This window comes from Passer domesticus, chromosome 5 (genome assembly GCF_036417665.1).
Source record: "Passer domesticus isolate bPasDom1 chromosome 5, bPasDom1.hap1, whole genome shotgun sequence".
NCBI lineage: Eukaryota > Metazoa > Chordata > Aves > Passeriformes > Passeridae > Passer > Passer domesticus.
In genome coordinates this window covers 31,742,160-31,763,732 of record NC_087478.1, presented here as the reverse complement: position 1 = coordinate 31,763,732, position 21,573 = coordinate 31,742,160, and the positions used below count along the sequence as shown (strand labels likewise).

The 21,573-nt window shown below is 39.8% G+C and overlaps 1 protein-coding gene across 5 annotated transcripts in view; it reads right to left on the bottom strand.

The window, feature by feature from the left end:
- Nucleotides 1-21,573, bottom strand: part of RASSF3 (Ras association domain family member 3) — a 104,861-nt gene that overhangs the window by 4,693 nt on the left and 78,595 nt on the right. For all 5 annotated transcript variants that reach the window (XM_064419381.1, XM_064419382.1, XM_064419385.1 and 2 more), the window contains one exon: nucleotides 1,501-1,608. In XM_064419381.1, the coding sequence (XP_064275451.1) occupies nucleotides 1,501-1,608 (108 nt within the window). The remainder of the gene's footprint in view (nucleotides 1-1,500; nucleotides 1,609-21,573) is intronic.

Here is a 21,573-nt window from a genome sequence, read left to right as displayed (position 1 = left end):
AAAGGCCCAAACTGTTACAATCATCAGCAATGGCCACCTGTGACACAGCAGGGCAGCAGGCACACGAAAATGCTCCCAGTGAGCACTACTTAAGTACCACTGCAATACATGACATCTCCCCGGAAAGGTATTGTTTTTGTAATTCAGACAGTTATTCTTTCTGGAATACCTTCTGAATATTAATTTTTCTTATTAATAACTACTGAGTATTATTTTTTCTTAATAACTGTTGAATTCTAAGTATATTAGGACCTCATCAAGCAAAAGGTACAACATACCAGAGGTAAGTGTTCACTTTAGGAGAGGACTATGAAGTGAAAAAGATCACTAACACCCATCTTTAGCAACAGATTTAAAGTGGAAATATAGAAATTATCTCCTATGTTTTTAGCTGTCTTTGTCAATTTAGTCTGCGGCATTTAGATGGTCAAGTCATATTGAAAAAAAACCTAACCAACCAAAACCCAAAAACCAAAAAACTCACAAGAAAACAAAATAACAAACCCAAACAAATAAACCCTCCAAAAACCCAAACAAAAACCTAAAAAAACCCCAAAAAAACCAACAAAAAAAAAAACCCTAAAAAAATCAAACCTAAGCATGACCCCAGAATAAATGCCAACCCAACTAACATCTGAAATTGTTTATTTCACTTGCTTTAGAAAGACAAAATAGCAAAGCCAATCAAACCTTACTGAGCTAGAGAAATTTTGACTATCTGGTTTTAGGCACAGTAAGTCCTGATGCACATGCAAACACATAACAAAGATCTTTTTAGTACATAGTCACACTTACATGGTTTAGGATATAACGAAATTCCAAAATTTCCATATACACCCACAGGAATACGTATTACAAAATCTGGCCAGCATAACAACTGAATAACAGCTTGCTAAGTAGATAGATGTGAATTTTGTTAGTATGGTCTTGAGTAGACTGAACTGAATATTAAACCTGGTTCACAATCCTTAGAAATGAGAAGTCTTATGTATTTCAGTTTGTAATTTCTGTGTTTCTTGGGGGAAGAAAGTCTCTTCATGCTGAAAATCCGTATGACTACTCTTGAAAGTTAAGTATCCTATAATAAATACTGCATGTTTTAAATTTTATCACTGCTTGAGCATCCTTATCAAAGAAATCTGACAAAAATTTGTCTGCAGAAACAAGAAAAATATACCTTCATTTTTATCATCTGAGTGTTTTCAGAATTTGTAAGAAAATTCTGACAAATGTACACCTTAGTGTCAGCTGACAGTCTACCTTAATTTGAAATTACATCACTTTGTTTTTACGACACTTTTTTTGATCCATGTAAAAGAGCTATGGGATAGAAAGCATTTCAGACATGAGATTTAATTTGCCAATCTAAGGAAAAGTCTCTTAGAAAATCATTTAAACAGAGAGTTTCATATGTAAGATGCTGAGAATAAAACAATTCACAATGCACTACAAAGCTACAAGTCAACATTAAAAAATACAGGAAGTCTCTGCAAAACTTACCAAGGTCATCTTTAATTTATCAGTGACAGATGAATTATAGCTTTGTATCTTCTCTTTAACTTCTTCTTTACTGAGATAAACATGAGGTTCTCTCTCCTTCTGAACATCCTTCAAAAACAAGACATCAGTTTTAAAACACAAAATAAAATAAATTATTGTATTATTCTGGATACAAACATTCTTAGTCCAAATGGTAATTATTCCACAGAGGCTCAACATAACAGTAATTAGCTGTGCAGCAACAGAAAGGATTAACACATTAAGCAAATGAAACAGAACACTGGGACTGAAGGGTGATGTTTTAATGAACACACCCAAAGACACCTGTGCCCTTTTGTTGCCAACTGTTTTCCTTCAAATATTTTACAGCAGTATGCAAAACAGCTCAGCTCATTTTATAGCTGGATTTTCTCATGTCAATGCTATGCCATCCTGTTAAGAACACTTAAATTTTTTGTTAAATATTACTTGGGGCACAAATAGGTATTTCTGAAGAAAAAAGAAGTACATCTGAAAATAGCAACACATCCTAGCAAGTAACCCCAACAATCCCAGTGTGTGCCAACAACACGACAGCATCCCTGCATTCCAATGTGACAGCCAGGATGCTACACACAGGGTCACTGCCTACTGCATAAACCATCAGAAGTAACTCTCCAGATACACAATGTTCCACCAATTGCATGGTTTTTTTCCATGGGGAAGGCCCTATTAAGATTTTTCAACTGTTGCTTTTACAAGGTTACTATGGAGTTCACGTGCGGCAGTAAAAGAAGACCCTGGAATTGGATTTTTTCCAAACAAACATTTGTTCCCAATCTGTATTCCCGCAGCAAACCAGTGTTATAAATACACTCCAGTTTCTACCACTAGCACAAATGCCATATATAGTATGAAAGAGTTTCAGCTCTCAGCTTTGATGATTTAAGGCTTTAATTAGAAAAGGAAGAACCTCTGAAGAACCCCGATGCTTTCAGAGAACACCTGAGCACATTCACCCTACAGACAATCCAAGCCACAGTTCCATCTGTCCTCACAAACACATTCCAGTGTAGTGTATCCTGAGAAAGGGCTTCCCTGACTGCAGTGGCCTGTTCTGTATCCCACTCTATTGGACACCACTCAGCACACATCTTTGCAGGCACTTCAGTTTGCCAGACACTACCCCAAAGATGAGCACATCTGCTGTGGCATTGTAAGGTTCCACTTGCCAGAAAGAATCTGCTGAACTTTTTCTGTCCCCTAATTTAAAATCAAATATTTTTAGCTCTTTTAGGCTTAGTTTTGCTTTTCCTATATGGCATTTCACTAAATGACATGCTGGAGCAGACTTTTTTCCCATAGCTATAAAAAGAAAGGTGTGGTCTGAATGGAGAACTTGAAGCCAGAAGCCTTGAATTCTGATCTGGGCTCAGATACTGATTTCCTGCATAACACTGAGAACATACCTTTATTTCAAGATCAGGAAACTGAGGCAAAAAAGGAACACCAGTGAAAGACAACTCTGCCATTAGTTCCTTAAGCACAATTCTAAGATTGTGTAGCATTTTGCACAGTTGCCAGACCCCACCTACTACATTACAAATACCAAATTACTGGACATTTTCAGAATTCAAGTCTCTATTCTCCCTAGAGAAAATGAAGCCTTCTTGCCCTTCTGTTTTCCATCTTCCCTCTGCCCCAAACTGCTTCAAATAATAAGGACATTTTAATTTAAACTGCCCACTTCATCTCCCCAAAGGCTCTTTCAGCTTTATAGTGTTCAATCTGGGGGCAAACAAAATAGGCACAAAGGAAAAAAAGTGGATCCTAAAGGGACAGGAAACAGTCTGCAGGCCTCTATCTGACATCTATATGGCACATTTCAAGAATCCAAGCTTTAACTTGCAACATTCCCCTTCAGTGTAAGTGCAGACAAACTCCTTCACATGGATACCAGCCAAGCCCCACCTCAGAGAGAAGCACATTGTGGAATTCATACCTCTCCAATCTACTAACAATATTAATACTGAAATTCCAATACTGGACACCTCAGCTTATTATTCATTCATTTCTGATTGTTCAAGTAGGTACCTACCCTGTTGGAACTGTCACCGTGATTACTGAAGTCATCCACAACATCTGCTATTATTAAGCAAAAACACTAACTAGGAAAGAGGAAAAAACTCACCTTCCCTATGTTGAAATATCAACCTTTGTTTAAGAAAAAAGAATAAACAATCAAACAACCACTCCACATTAACTTCTGTGCACCTCAAGATTTAATTCCACAAAAATGACTTTTAGTAACAAAGTAGATGACAAAAAGAACCTATTGCCCTTAATGGCAACGGCACAGGGTAAAGTTCACAAGGCTGACATCTAGGAAATTATCTGTATGCATTATTAAGAAGAAAAAAAAGGACGAGGAAAAAAACCTTGGTGAATTGGTGGGTATGAATAGACAGCAAGAAACTTTCTCCAATTTTCACATAGGAGAGTTTTCATGCTGCTCTCCCAAAATGACAGAAGTTTGATCTGGTTAGAAAAGACACCGCCCCACAAGATCACTCTAATCCTGGGGACTACCATGGAAGCAGGCATGACAAGCAAAATCCAAGCACAGCATCGAAGCCCAGCACCCAAGCCAGCTGATTTCCCTGGTGAAAGGGACAGACTTGCCCTGGTGATGCTCTCGTAGTCAGCCTTCCTAGGTGCAGCCCCACTACAGTAAGCTGTGGGCCACAAGGCATCACTGGGGCAGCTGTCATTCCCTCAAATGAGTTAGACATGATTCCATACTTCAACATACCACAGGAATTTCTGCCTTCTTGCACTAGCACTAAAGGCTGGTCAATTTTGGCAAAGCTTAATTAAACCCACAAAAAACACATCTGTGTGTTCACGCAAAAGTGGGGATTATCTCCTTTTAAAATGAGTGTTCTGCCAACAAATTTACCTCTAACTCATTTTCCAAACAACTGAAGCCTGGGCCTTAATTTCAACAGTATGTAGTTCATAGCAAATCTCTGAACTGAATACAAAGAGGACTACTGGGATTAAATTGAACAAATGGACACAGAATCATTCAATAAAAATACAATACATAATAGGCAGAAATGCTGTTTACTTCAGTCATCATTTTCCCCTACTCCTCCATCTTTCACTATCAAGACCACAGGCAGTGAAAAGTGAAGATGCGTCCCAGGAGAGGAAGTAACTTGATGGCACTGGAAACCTAAGACCAAGATCTTTGTGAATTAATCTGGTGATACCATCCTGCACCCAAACAAAAAGCTCAGAACACTCCAACTACTCATTCATCAAGGTACCACTTCAACCAAGCAAACAAAAGCTCCTCACTAGCTACACACCAGGACTTACAGAAAATCACATTGCTGTCACACAAACTGCAGAGACAGTAAATCCCACATGACTGCTGCCAACAGAAAGCCAACAAAGGAACAACTCACTGGGTTTATTATGAACAAGAAAACCTCAGCCCACCATGATTCACTGGGTCAGCTGCTCTCACTGAGTGTCATTAAGCAGAATACACAGATTTGAGGCACCTGTGTCTTTTAATTTTCCTAATTATACTTAGCCAACATGCAAAGAGAAGCTAACAAAATGTTATGCATGTGGTTTTTTTCCTGGCTTTTCCCCCCAAACTCTCCTGGGGCTGAATTGCTCTCAGTATACATTGGCACCCAAATTTTGCCACACAGCTTTGCTAGCCACCTTAGAAGTTAAAATAAGTTTCCTTTGACCAGCATACTGAGGTGGATTGAGGAAGACTTGACAAACTCATTTCCCACAGGAAATAGCAGGTCCTTCATAACAGGACCCACTAAAAGAAAAGCTGTCCCCTGCTAACTCTGCTTCTGTCTACAGGTCAAATTCCACCTTGTTATCTCAGCAGGTAAATGTATTACTTTGAAGACCTTGAGTCATCCAATACAACAGCAGTACTTCATTCATCTCTACCATGCTTTACAATGTGCTTCTGACATCTCGCTTTTGAAATGGCCACCAAATGGTTGAAGCCACAGCTGCCCAGGGAAAGCAATTGCTCCAAAGGCAGCTGCTTTAAACAAAGGAGCAAGAGCATTTTGGAGATGAGACTGGGCACAGCTTCCCAAAGCCAGTGCACTGCTGAAGCACAAGGGGAGCATGATTCATCTCCAGCTGATTCATCTCTTACTCCCTACAAGACGCCCAGCACACACCTCACAACAGCGCAGGGAATTGGGAAACTGCCCTTCCTAAGAAGTCAGGCCTGGTGATGAGTTTCCTGACCACAGATCCTTGTGTATGTCACAGCAGCAGAGTGAAGTATGAGCAAAACCAGCAGAGCAGTTCACAATGAGTCTTCTTCCTTCAGCCAAGACCTAGATGTTGCCAGGCTTAACAATACCACTTCTGGGCACTAGGGCTCAAAAAATGAACTTTCTCTATAAAACAATGCACAAACATGCTATTTTTAATAAAAAATAAATAAAATATATAGAATAGAACCTGAGGTAGGTTCTCTTCCATAACTTAACCAAATTATATTCTCACTAAAGTCTGCTACAGCAAAACCCATTTCTCCTCCCAGCCCAATTAAATGTTTTCCTCATCAGAGCTCCTGGTCTCCTTCCACTCCCTTATGCTAATGTGATCTTGCCACTTCCTCAGACCAGCACAGATGGGAAAGACAAAAACTGGTCACAAGAACACAATGGAATACATCAGAACTCATGCAGATTACATATTTGGGTCTAAACCACTAATTTTCTAGTCTGAGCTATTAATTTTTAAGAAATTTTTTCTGTCTTTCACAACACTTACAGTGCATCACTGCCAGCCATTTGTATTAAGACCATTTCTCAGGTTAACCAAAGCAGCATGTCATTCTCAAGCAGAATTCCTAAGCAACAGCTGCCAGTAAGAGGGAAATGAGGCAAGTGCTTTCATTTTCCCAAGGGGAATAGCTAGTCTTTCATTAGAGCTCATGATGCAATGCCTCTTCACAGTTGAGCTTCCTCACAAGAAAAAGAGCAGAAAATGTTTTTTCTTTATTGCCTGCACACCCCATGCTCATCTCATTTATTGTAGCACAGATGTTTAGAGAAGCAGCACTCTCTTTGTAACATTTATGCTGAGTGCAAAGCCCTAGATGAGACTAGCTCAGCATGAATCCTCAAGAAACACAACTAAAATTGCACAAATTACAATTAAAGTGAACTGCAAATCAACTTGTGGTCCCAAAAAAGAAGAATCACATCACATCAGGGGCTTTATGGAAGCCTAAGTCTCACAGTTGCTGCCAAACCCTAGTCCTGCATGCAGTATAAAGCACTAATAAACTCAACAGCTACAGGCTGCTATGGGATGAGGCTGAGAAAAAGTTTAACAAAGAAAAAAAACTCCAAAACCATGAAGCCTGCATCCTCAGGATCCCTGCCTTGAGTCAAATGCCTGGCTTCCCCAAACTGCTACTGCAGCCTTCTATATATGGAGAGATACAAGAAGGTCTCTCTCTTCCATCCAATCTGCTATTTTCACAAAACTTCGAGAAATTAGCATCTCTTGAGGAATGAGAAACCAAGCTCCTCTTACTATTTCAGCTTGAAAGACAGAGGAAAATATAATGGGCAAAAAGTTAAACCTATCCCAGGAACATACATAAAGCATTTTTATGAGAAATCTGAAGAACCAAAGACCTGGGGGAACTCAAGGAATCTTCTAAGACACATCAGTCTCTATCTCAGCTCTCATGTTTCACATTAATCCCACACATATTGTGACCACGATTCAGTCAGACGAATGAAGATATCATGATCTTGCTGTAAATTGTGGCCAGAAATAGTTTTTGAAATAAAACACTGAAGGTTTGAAAATGAGAAATGCAGTCTAATCTATGTTAAAAAAAAGTATTGTTTAGTCATAAAAATTACAGCTAGTGCAATTTTACATTTGCATTAAAGAAAGGATTCAAGTAGCAGTGCTATCATATAACAAAAAAAGCCCAACAGAGCACACAGGAAACAAAATAAATGGAATTCTGATCTCAGTTGTTACTCCTACAAGCAAGAATACTCCTTCCTACAGCCTGCCAGCACTCTTACAGGAAAGAAACTGAAACCTTGCAATTAAACTATTCTGAAACAAGCACTGTACTTCTTTATCCTAACTCTCCTGAGAGCACAGCAGCTTTCCCAGTGACAGTAATTTCTCCTTCTATCTTGGGGCAAGCGTGAACTGCAGATATGTGCTCTTCCTTCATCTGAAACCCTGAGAACTCACCAAGCAGGGACCCTGGTCACAGCCAGTCAGACACACCAGTAGCCAAAAAGGTGTGAAGACCAACTGGGGGCAGGGTGGCCAAGAAGAAACATTAATATCCAAGTATCTCCAAGCATTGACTTTATCACATAGCTGAATCTTGAAATGTTTGCATCCTCCTGAACAAGATGAGGTTGCTCTCTGGGTCAGGGAAAGAGGAATTTTTCTGACAGGATGGATGTAGGCAGAATAATCTCTGTCTCTTCCTGTAATACCTTTTGCTTTCTGCAGTCAGGGAGATCCAATTCTCACAGTGGCACACAGGGCAAGGAAGCAGTCTCTTTTTCAGGAAAATATTTTGTTTTTCTAAGCAGGTTTGGCTGACATGAGTTTGAACGATTATCCTGACATTAAGAGAGAGTTCAAGAACAGCCCACATGTCCTCCTGACAGAGCAAGAGAAGTGGCACCCTCCCAGGTCAGGTGTACAGGGCATCCAGCCCGATATTCTGCCTTTAGCACAGCAAAAACAAAGGCTATTTCGAGCAAGCACGTGAGCCTTTTCTGCAGCCTCTCTGCTGGCATCCACAAGTGTGGAAGCAGGAATTCAGAGGGCACCTCCCTTCCGAGTCTGTTCGGTGTCCATTTATGGGCCTGGTGCCTATGCAGGCACATGAGCCCTTGTTGAACCTGCCAACACTGCCTGTCTCTACACCTCCTGTGGCAGCAACTTCCACAAATTCATGACTGTGGTGTAAAGAGGTACTGCCATCTGCTTTAAGCTGATCTTCTATTAAGATAGAAGATAACTTGTTAAAAACATTGAATGCTCTTTAATCCTAATATGGCAAGACCTGGTAAACCGTCAGCTTTTCTATCACCTTTGTGATTTTGTAAACCACAATGACACCCCCCCTTTTTTTCCCCTCTCCTTGAACTCCTTAATCTTTCCTAAGGTAGTTGCTCCATCCTCTCAATCATTTTACAGCAGGGTAACTAACCAAAAAATGGGATGTGGGGACCAGACCTGTATCAGAACTTGTGACATAGGTGCACCAAAGCATAGATGCTCTTTGTTTATAAATCTGTATGCTACAGGTCTACAAAAAATCTTTACTTTTATCCGTGATGCAATGTGGTCTCCCTTCCACAGTGGTTACAGAAATCCCCATGCAACACCACAGTTTATAATTTTATCATAATTTTACAAGGTACAGGCATTACAGTTAATAAATACTTGTTACTTTCTGACTATTTTCAGTTTTTACCAAGTATCATCACCATGTGGTTTGGCATGCTAATGAAAGCAATGAATGACAAAGTAAAACATTATGGCTCCATCTGCCCCCTCTGATGTAAACACTCAAATGTTTATAACGGGAATGTTTTTTAAATAGCAGAGAAACAAAACAAAAGTTGTAACTTCCTTTATTCCTTTTAACAAATTATTTTCCTTCAAACAGAAGCAATATAAACACAGTTCATATTCAGGCATTGTGAAAGGAAAGCTAGAAAGCGGAATATATTTGTTGGTGACATTAACATTGTTGCTGAAGTTTCATTTAAGTTCATCATGACATCACCTCTGAAAACCCCTAGTTACAAGCCTTGTCGTACCCTACATGGTTGTACTTTAACTACTGGCATGCAACCCAGTTTCAAAAAAGCAGTCATCTGTTTAAAGTGAAAACCAACTGTACAAATAATAGCAACTCAGGCTTAGCATTAGATTTTGTCCCTAAAGACACAACAGATTTTACACAGATATGTACATTTTTCCCTCTCCAGACTATGTCATGTTTTTAAAGAAATATATTACATGATTTAAGTAACATTTAACAGCTGTTTCAGTTTTGCAAATTTCAGTAAAACTAGATGTAAGAAGTATCACAGACAGTAAATCATTTCCTTCAGGTCTCCTCTTCAGAAAGTGTGAGTTTTAACTGCTGGCTATTTAAGCACATGAAGTGTTTAATGAACTAAAATGGATTACTAGCCTCTGTGACCTGTACAACAAAATCAAGCTTTAAAAAGACCATTAGGAAACAAGCTTATACAGGATATTGTATTGAAAACTACTTAGTGTATCTTGAAAGTTAAGTATGGTCTGAAGCCCAGGGTACTAATACAAGTAGAGATCAAACAACTAATTAACATTAGGGCTCTGGGTTATTACACCACAGTATTTGCATACAACTCTACAATGAAATACAATCCAACACATTCCATCAGAAGGTAGGAAGAGGTTGTTTAAAACAGCAACCTCCCAGGTCTTCAAATGCAACTGTCTACATTTTACTTTAAAGCTGACATTGGAAACCAACCAGCCATTCCTGGGGAAGCAAGCTCCATGCCAGGCCAAGGCATAATCTTCTCCCTGTGCTTACTGCCAGCACTTTCCAGTCTGAAGCAAGCTCAGTTGTGGGCCTTGTTTCAGCAGAAGCTGGGTGATGTGCCAGCTTTTGCCAAGTGTGTCAAACACCATTTTATCTTTTTAGAGCAACATTCCCTTTCCGGATTTGGTAGGGTAGTTCTAAGACTGTGTCACCAAATTACTTTTAAAACAAAGAAAAGACAAGACCTTCATAACCAGGCCAAGCCTTAGGGCTGGTTTTAGACTGAAATGGTGAGCCTGCACATGATCACAACAGCTCCACCATCCAAGTAATTTTTGTTTGGATTTGTTCCACTTAAAAGAAAAAACACAAACCTCAAAAATGTACACTAACAATTCTCACCTAGGAAATATCACACATTGGCTCTTCAGATTTCGAACAACCCTGACAGTTTTCCCTTATCATGGACACTACAGTGAAAAAACGTTCAGAACGATGAACAGTCTTCTCAAAGAAATGCCAAGGTTACAGGGAGGATGTAGTACTTTGAAGAACATAGAGTTCTTCAAATTCAAAAAGTTACTGTTACTGTCTTTATCATCCTGGTGCTGATCTCACATTTGAAACTTTTCTGAAGGGAAAATGCCCCCCTCTACCACACATGCATCTCAAAGCCCCACAAAATTAAGGAAGTACAACTATTTATTTTTCAAATGAAGTCTACTTTTTAAAGGCCTCAAAAGCCTGTAACAACAACCTTGGCAGATTTGGAGAATGCTCAAACTTGTAAGCAATCACTGGTACCTTCAGTAACATACACAACCTCTAAGCCAAAATAGCAGAAGTACCTTCTTTAGTATGTTGAATATTATCACAATAAAACCATCACATGCATTTACAGTCAACTTATCTAACTGGTGATTTACATATACGCAAAACAAACAGAGTTGAAACCTAACTCTATCCAAAATCTAACAGCTACACTGACTGTGGCTCTACTTTAAAACAAGTTAGGTTTTCATGAAATAAGTCCATAGGAAATATTTTTACACCAACATGACCTCTTAAATGCAATTTGTGCAATTAAGTCTCTACAGAGCTTACAGAGAAATATTAAAAAACACTTTCTTCAAAGAGACATCCAAATTAGACATTTCACAGTGCAAACAAAAGGACACAGCCTGCAGCCTGGCCTGCATGAAAAACTTTCTCCTTTCATGTTCCAGAAAATGTATATCACTTGGCACATTTCATTAACAATTAAAACTGTAATGACTGTACCCTTTGCTACAGCCTACATTACCATATTTTGTTAAAAATCAGATGGTATCCAAAAGGTATTTTTAAACCAGCATACCATAATCATTAGCTTTACCTACTACTGTTTGAATTGATCTGGCAAAAATTCAAGAATGAAAAATGTATGGGGCTAACTAGGTGACCATGTACTACTGTCGTGTAAACTTACATTGACCTTAATGATAGGATTTTATTTCTATTTTGTATCCTCAGCCTTAAGAAGTTAAATGTTGAAAAAAATCAGAACCCCTTAGGCAATTATCTCAAGGCTGCAGCAAACAGGCACTTTTCATTTCTTTCTCCACCTTCATTCAATTTGACTGGAATTCCAGTTTGAACTTGTCAAGACTTCGGAGCTTAGATTTGATTGCTGTTCCAGTAAGAAGGAAAAGAAAAGGCTTTGACCACTCTTGGACTTTGCTGCAACTTCCCACTTTAAGTTATTCCTCTCATCTTGTGGATGAGGGATGCAGTAGAGCATTCATGGCCCAGCTGAGAATAAACTGCTAAAAGCAGTTGGCTGCTGGACCTCAGCCATCCAGCCCCATGCCACCACCCACCAAAGCTCGGGTCCTAGTGACCTCAGTATCACACTGGTAAGATGGTCCTCAGATCTCTGCATGGTGAGGAAACCAATCAACTCATCAGCATAGTAATGACAACCTGTTTCTCAGGGGTTTCAACTGCTTGTTTTTCTACCACCTGGATTTTATCTATCACACACATATTTAAGGCTACCAAGCAATTCTGTTGCCGGCAGTGAAACTGACAAAGGGACAAATTTCTGCATTTTCTAAAAAGAAAGACAAACCATACTATTACCACTGCAAAAATTGAAAACTGCCACCAAATTGTGTTTCAACCCTTTTTGCAAAGATACACTTGTTGCCCAGTTTCAGTATGAATTTGTTTTCCACAATATACACACACAACACATTAATTTCTTACAAATTAATTCAGGTGCCTCCAATGATGAGACTATTTAAAAGACAGCTGCTTTTAGCCATATGCCTGCTTCTCTGCTAGATGATACCACTGTCTGAGAAACCAGTGTTAGCTGTCACAGTCCTCATCCAGTAACAGAATCACTACCAGCCAGTGGATTGCTTCCACAAATCCAGGAGGCTCCTTCCTTAAATAGGATGAATAAGGTGTTTTCTTCTTTTTACAGGTGAAAAAGAACAAAATAAACAAACTGAAAACAGAAGAACTAGCAAGAAAAAGCCAGGGTTTCATTTCATTTTTGCACAGGCTAAAAAAAACCCCCACAGATAATATAAACAAGCATTAACCAAGTCTGCAGCAGGAGAGAACTACAGTGCAATAAACACCTCATGGCACAAGTCCCAGCTTACCCAAACACTGTGCTAGCCTGGTGCCATGTATCAGCAGACAGTTTACACCACTAACATCTCCACTGCTCATGTGAGCATGCTGCTCCCTTCTCATCAGCTCACAGTTTCTGCATCTGGGCAGACCATTCTGTAGTAGTGAATCACTTTAGAATTACAGGACAGTTGTTACACTCAGACATTTTTTTGTAATAACATCAACAAAAAAGTGGAGTGATAGCAGTGCTATTTAGATCAATACTGGCAGGACAGAGTGAAGAGACAATAGAGTAGGAGGCCACAACCTGTAGGCGTTCAAGGGAGGTGTGAACGGAAGACTTCAGAACATGGTTAATGAATATCCCACAGGAAAAGCTGGATAAACAAACTCTCCATCTGAGGAAAGGTCAGGAGAACAGCAATTAGGCTGCACTGGAGAACAGGGCCAGCTTGCTTACAACCTGATGCTATGGCCCAGCTCCAAACACAAGTTATTTTGCCATGCTGGAAAATGGCCACCAGGAAACCAGACAAGGAGGAAAATGATTACATGCTTTGTTCTTAAGGAGCAAATGGGAGAATGTGTTGATTTTATAACAGAAAGTTCAAAAAGTTGTTCTTTTTTCCTTTCCAAACAGCTATTTCCCTGCTTTTATGGGCAGGATGTTACAGGCACAAGGAAGCGCTGCTGCTACTCCACCTTTCCTTAAGCCTGACTTCTGCTTCAGGAAATGTAATTACAAAGCATATGAAGGTATGAGATCTGCCAGAGCTGATAGGCATTTCAGGTGGAAGCAAAAGAGTCTAGCAGAATTTTTTATTAAAAAAAAAAATCCTTGTTAGAAGTAATAAGGATAATCAGTACCACCACACCCTCTGAGAAAACAGAAGACAGAACACACTGAAAAGGATGGGTCACCTTATGGGCAAGCATCAGATAAGCTGAAACCAGTACAATCAAAATTTCCTCAAATAAACAAAAAATTCTGCAACGCAAAATCACAACCGCCTTTTAATAAAAGCATCGGAAATATGTTGTTAACAGAAATGTACTTTAACAGAAAATACTGACAACTCATGGTTTTAGCCAATAAAATGAAGCACGCCACCAAATATCACCACCATTTTAAAAGGAGATCAAAATAAAAGTTTTAAAAAAAAGCTCAAACCAAAAAACAAACCATCATCAAACTTGGAACACAGCATTTGCCTATGTCTTTAAACTTACAGTTGTTAAGCTGCTAAGTTATACCTCTGTCTTCTCTTATTAGAATTTTATAGATCACAGGAGCAATTCTTAACTTACAAATCTACATATGCACACTTAAAACTGTAAAGTAAAGGGGAGTCTTTTCAAGAGCTGGAAAAATTAAGAATATATCTGGAACCTCTGACACAGACAAAAGCATTAGCCTGTAATCAGACCAGTCAGTTCACATCCACTCTTCCACTGAGCATATATAATGCAGGTCCACTAACAGGATCTCTCTAATTGCCACATGTGAAGGGCCCCAGCTTTTACCTCAATCAAACTGTGTAATTAATTAAAGTATTGGTATTTCTTCTGCTCCAAACGTGTACAGGCAATTTTGCCAGAACACTGAAATTCAGCCAAATTTCTACCAGCATGTCCTTTGCATAATGTGATAGCAAAAACTTTTCAAATCAACAAACATTGTGGATTCACATAAAAAGTTATTCTGTAATGCCTGGCTGCAAGGGGTAGGGAATGGGGGGAAGAACACATGAGTGTTTCCCCTATGCAGCACCGCCATATTGTAAGACAAGGAGCAGAACTGGAAACTACAGACAAGAGGACAATGCAGAGGGTGTTCAAGAGGCATTAACTTAGCATCCAATCACTTCTGTCCCACATTATGAATGTTGAAAGTTACAGCAGCATGGTAATAAGCATCACTTTTACACAAAACCTACATGGCACCCCAAGTATAAGACAGTTCTCTCAAAATGGCAGAGCTGGTTTCAATAGGATTTCCTAATGAATGGTCCTAATGATTATTAGGACCATTCATTAGGAAATCCTATTGAAACCAGCAGGATTCTTCATTTATTAATTAGTAAAACTTAACAAAAATCAAAGTAGTTACTTACATAGGCTAAAGTGACACACACTGATGCTAACATATGCACATATGCAGGAATGGTAACTTTTCAGAAAAAATGGCATGGCAACATCAAAGTGTAGAAACACCAGGAACAAGGAACAAAGGGAGCTTACTACATGCTTTTAACTAAATTGTTTTTATTATGCAAATTGGGAAGAAGCTAGCTACAGCTTTCCAGCATTTCAGAAAAAGAGCACAGGCAATCTAAACAAACTACAAAGGAGGTATGTGATCCTAAGAAAAGATAAAGCTGTGGGGTATACAACTTGAGGTGCCACCACACCTTCCAGTTTTGCTTCAGTGAAGGTATATTTTGTTTGCAATTTCTCAATCTCATACACCTAACTAATTTACATTATTGGAAAATTAACAAGACTCTCAAACATCTTATAGGTTTAACCAGATTAGGAAATCCCACACTTACAGTGAGTCAGGAGAAGTCTAGTTGTACCCTGAGGAAAGAGTGATCAAAACCAGCAACATCTTGATGTTACTGGTAACATCAGGAGAAAATGCTCTCCGCTTTTTGTACTCCTAAGCAGTTTCACAAGGCCACATAATTATGTTAGAAATGAAGCACACCTGCTTCCAGCCACCCTCCCACATAGATATATGGCAGTAACCCAGCGCATACAGAGGCCAGCCAAAAAGCCTTCTCTGAGCTGAGGCTTTCCAAAGCACCCTCTGCATCTGACAGGAGGGCAGACACTGTGCAGGCTCTGCACTGTGTTCTCCTGCTGCCACCAGAGCCCCAACTCCACGCTCCAAGGCATAAAGGATGAAGCTGGGTAGGAAATAATCTACTCTTGCCAACAGAACTAACCTCACTGCCCCTCCTCTCCTGCTTGGCACACCTCAGGAGACCACCAGCCACCACCATCTGTTTTTCCTCCCTACCAGAACACCTGTACCCAACCTGATCTTTGAAGGGAATTCATGTGCATGTAAACTGGCAAAAGACCAGGGGGTCATGTCTCTGTTTTAGCTAGTTCAGGTGCTGTCAATGAAACAAGTAACAGAATAATTTTCACGGCAGAAGCATTATTTTATAAATTAATAATAGATGCTAGGTATCTGACCAACTGACTGCCACAGCTGGTGGGTGGAGAGAGGTTCCCTGCTGGCTGGCACAGGAATGCCAGCCCTTTGCAGTGACTTGCCCATTAACTGGGAGCATCAGACACGCTCCTGTGTATTAGGACTGGTAATAACTACACTCCTGCTCCCTCTGGGATCTCTTTGCAAACTACTACTGGTTAAGAGGATAATTTGCCAGCGCAACTGTACATTCCTGGGAATATTCTGCAAATCAGTTGTAAACAGTAGGCTTAGCAAAACTTTGCTAAACATTACACAGAATAGGCAAACATTATCCCTGCACCCATAAGCTCAGCACTCTTGTGTTCCAGTTTACACCAAGTACCATACATCTATTTAATGGGATGTTTTGAAATACCAAGTTATCAGGAATGCTGGCACTAGAATACTGATTCTCACATTAACTTTTCTAACATTACAAATCTGGATCTGACTGCTCCAGTTCACAGACTACTCCCACTGAAAGGGCTACTGCCACCCTCCACCACAACAGCTGTTTGCAGAACATGATCTTAGTTTCTGTCCAAGCCCTTGCTGATATTTGCTGTCTTGATTCAATCTGTTTAAGTGACTACATAGTTTTGAAGTAAAAAAGCACTGAACAAATCCAGTTGAACAAGATTAAAAAATAAGGATTAACAGAAGAAAGGCAAAGGAGCACAGCAATGCTTATGTAGATTTATAAATAACAGAACACAACACTCCCCTACCCAGACTGACTCAGAAACTCCCAGTATCCAGCTTGTTTATTAGAAACTAGAGACATCAAAATGCTGCCAAGGGACACCTGGCCCCTTAAGAGGCCTCTAATTTACTGTCTCTGCAGCTGGATAATGGGGAAAGTCTATATTTTTCACTCTAGCACTCAAACCAAGAATGACAAGACAGTTCTGATTTTGCCATGAATACGTGTGTAGTTTTAAGATAAGGTTTAATCTGTGAGTTTTTAATTGTGTGTCCTTTGGAAGTGAAGTACTGAGCAAGTGTAGGCTATAAGCTTTACTATGAACTTGAACACAACCACTAAGTCATGGGTTTAAGTATATTTCACTGAAAATAAAGCTAGCTAAAGGGACTAAAATACTTTCAGAAGATAAATATGGCAAACACCCAAGTGTCAAATTTGCAACAATAATTTGCAAACAGATTACTTTAAAAGAACATAAACCATTACCTCTGTGGGTAAACAAGCTATTGACTGAAATGGCATGGACGGCAATAGCCATTTTTTAGTTGATCACAACTGCAACAAATGTTAAAAAGGTTGAGCCAAGGTTCACAACATTACGTATCAAGAAGACATTTTTCCCCTCTCTCAAAACTCCAGCCAAAAGAGCTCCACTGGAGCAGAGGGGAAGCTGCAGGGAAATGGGTTTGTCCATGACAGAAATTCCTCTGAGTGTCCCTGGAGCAGCTGCAACTGCAAAGGAAAGCTGTGGAGTCCATGAGGATGACAGGGAACCAGTAGGGAAAGCTAGCACAGGCACAGTAGGTCAGGACCATGTGCTGAAAGAGATGCCTTTAGCTCTGTTTCAGAATTGTTGGTCAATTCAAGTTCCACCTACTCTTTAAATAAATGCTTTAAATAAATGTAATGAGCAGCACAGTTAGACTTATTCTCATCAACAGCTCAATAGAACTATAGAACAAACTAATTCATTTCTGAATCACCATCAGTGTATTATTCTCCACACTACACATAGCATTATTTTCCTCACACACTTGCAAACACAAGCTTTTTTAGGTGTTCATCAAGCAGCTGTAACTGTGAGGCTGGGTCCATAAGATCCCTTGCTGCAGAAACTGGAAGAAGCCCAGCAAAGAAGGAAGAAACAGCAAGAGGAACCTCTCAAGTGAATTTGGCTTGGCAGGAACAGGTTCTACCCCTGAAAAGGAGTTTAAAGCACAAAAATATCCACAGATGATTGCTAATGGCAGGTTCTCTCCTTTTAGGGGAGCTCACTTGAGACCTGAGAATTATTTGGATTTGCTGAGTCATGAACCTTCACATCTGCAAGCAAAGCAAGCACAAGCTGGACAAGTTCTCTGCAATGTGAGATACATGCAGAGGTCTGTCACAGCTGCAGATCTAACCAGATCAGAAGCAGAGGACAATTCTTACTACATAGAGGAGGGAGCAAAGTGGGGGACAGAACAGGACACAAGAAACTGATCTGATCAAAACACCTGAACAGTTTAATTCCCATGCCAGGTGATGCAGTAAGACAGAGGAGCTAATTCCACCAGATAAACACAAGTACCATTCATGAGAAATCCTAGCACATCCAAGATGCCTGCACATGGCTGGCAGATATGTCAGAGGTTTAGCTGGATGCCTGCAACCCATCAAGTGGCAATGGGAGACTGGGCAGGACACACATTCAGCAGTACCCAAGACAACATTAGATACCTCTGGTTTAAGAGGTCCTGAGTCCCAACCCACAGGCTGACTTGGTGGTGAGCTGAATGGCTCTTAGCTGTGCTGCCAACATCAGTGAGACACTTGCATTCACACACCTCCATATGAGCGTTCTGGCCAGAGCCAAATCCTACTCCAGTCACATCCACAAGAGGCAGACTTCAAAAACATAGAAAGACAGAATGGTTTTTGCAAGTGGATCTGTGGAATTACATGTCACAGCACTCTGGGAATGCTGCAAGTCTACATGGGTGAAAAAGCAACCAGATAATTCCCAGAAAAAAAGCCTCCCAGCCCACAAATCAAAGAGACTAGAAGAGTGTTCTGTCAGAACATCACTGCACAATTGCCCTGTTTCTCTTGCTCTTCCCCAGCACGTATCATTAGTAATTGCCAGACACTGCTCTAAGACAATCTGGCTTTTGACTTCATATGGGTATCCACACATTTCTTATGTTTCAGCTTCCATAACAAATGGGAATATCATCAGCAATGTGCAAGAGAGAAACAGCAGGTCCCAAAGTGAGGCTGGCCAACCAAGATGACTGTCAGATGAGGCATGCACAGAGCCCGAGGTGAAGCAGCTAGGGATCACCCAATTCAACCACAACACAAAACATACTTTGACTTAAAGCCAGAAACATGAGCAGTGGTGTACTTGCAGAAGGGAAGAAGCTGTTGTTAATATGTTATTATTGGAAGGCACATTCACAAACATTTGTGAAATATCATAGGAAAAAAAATCCCTGCTGAAATGATTAATTCTTCTTTTAAAGCAAGCTTTGAGTACCATGCAGGGAATTTATGGCTTTATGCCACATACTCTACAATAAGGAGAAGGGGAAAGACTCATCAAGATTAGCAGCATATATTCTGTGTGCTGGATGAGGCAAAGAGTCTGTGGGAGGGATGCTGGCAAGTGATAATGTAATTAAAAGTTGTAACTTAACCCAGCAGACAAGGAGGAATAGTAACGATAGCTTTTCCAAACTTAGCAATCAAGTGTTTTTAAAAATAAACACAAAAACACTTTAATGTGGTCATTTATAAAATAATTATTACCTAGAAAGCACAATACAAAATCGGAGTACCACAGAGCTAGGATTCATTAACTATCTGAAGAGCATGACAAGACTTTACACTTAAGGACAGTGAGATGTTTTCAGATGAAAGAGTTGCAGTTAACTTTACAATATTAAGCCTTGGCATGCATATATATAGACACACACACAGTCATACCTCAACAAGAATTCAAGAATTCTGTTAAACAACTATTTATTTTTACATGATTTATGATAAACTAAAAGATGTGGAAGTCAAACTTGAATGGAAAAATAAGTTCAGGAACAGATAAAACACTGCAAAAAAGGAATCATGTTTTCTCACTCTCTTATTAAAATAGACAGCAGCATAGGTAACTCTTAAAAAGACTTTTTTTCAAGAGATCCTCTCTTGGGGGAAGAATTAATTTAGCTCTTTTTTTTTTTTGGTACAAGTAGTCTTTGAAACATTTTCTTGCTTTAGATGTTTTAAGTTATCGCTTACATTGCTGCTTCTGATTGAAGGACAAAGACAGTAATTGTTTTCTCCTTGTTACTAATGCTCTCCTCTGTTCTACCTCAGCACCATGTTAGTGCCTTGTCCAGGCACCTGACAAGATGGGAGCTACCTCAAGTTTAGCAAGACCACAGCACTCCTCTCTCACTTGCTCAAGTCACAGCTTTCAAGCACCAGTCTTGAATCTGAAGTCAGAGTTTTAGTATTAAAAACACCCTCAGCTTATTTCAGAGCTCCATTTGAAGGCCACAGAAAAAGCAGTAGTACAAGTTTTCTCCTGCTGAAAATATGGTCAGCCCACCACACATACAGGAGACACTGCAGACAGTAGCTGTTCCAAGGTCTCTACCGAGGGGAAAAAAAACTGCAAAAGAAACTTCCACTCTCTCAAAGAAAGCCTGGCATTCCAAATAGCAGCCCAAGCTTTAGAAAACACAGCTCCTGTTTCAACCCACAAGACAGGTATCGAATTGTTACAGCTGGCTTCCATTTTGACAGGTCAAGAGTGATCTGCAAATCCTACATACTTAAGGCACATGAGAGCTAATCTATCTGGCTAGGGCAAAACAAAAAGCAAGAATTACCCCCTCTCCTTTGAGAACAGAGATTTATATTTTGTAATATCTGCCTTTCAATTGCAGCAAACATTAACAGCCTGCTATGAAGGACAACATTTAAAAACAAGCAAACAAACAAACAAATACTACAAAAAAGGGCACCTGAATATAGGCAGACAAAGAAATAAGGAGAAATGGGAAGCACATAATATAGATGGCCTAATCTAAGTAGGGATACCATGTAAAGAATAACTGAAAGAAAGATCAGTTAAACTCCCATCCATCTTGCTGCTAAGGGTATTAAATAAAACTAAAATAACAAAAAAACCCAAAAAAACCCCCCAAAAAAACAAAACAAAAAACATCAAACAAACAAACAAAAAAAAACCACAAAAAAAACCCCACACACAGAAAAAACCCCAAACCTTGACCAACAACAACAAAACCACTTAAAAGGATAATAAAGAAAAGTGTCAGCAGATAGGGTATCTGGCCAAGAGTTCAAGACCACATTCACATTTCAGGGGGTAATCAGATACAGCGTGGAAGCCAATGTAACAGGATGCCCTCCCTTAGCAAATGAAAAATTATCAGCTGGGAACTAACAAAACAACTTCTGAGTTCCTGGGTACTGGGAGGATCAAACCCAGTGTGCCAGGCAACCCTTCAACAAATATGGTATATATTAAAAATACAGAGAGACGTCATAAAACTCCACTTGCACACTTGTTTACATTTCCCTAATCTGAGTAATAGGCAGAGTGGCACTGATAGAGGCCAAAGAGCTAAGTCTGCCACCACAGAAAAAAGCAAACTCAAGGTCTTTCAGTGTTTTCTTTGCAGCTGCCTTCCCTTGTTCATTTCCACACCTTTTCCAAAAACTTGCACTGAGAAGGGATGGGAGGGGGGGTGGGACAGCTGTTTGAAAGTCATGTTTGAATAAAAGTCCACCTCAAAGAATCCCACCACCATCTGTTGCCATTTATAGCAGGGGTGTATTTTAAACCGTACAATCCCCTGAAGCAAGGCTGCTCCTCACACTGGCCTCTACTGAACAATTCAGAGAATTCTGCCCTGAGCAGCACCAACACACAGCTACATC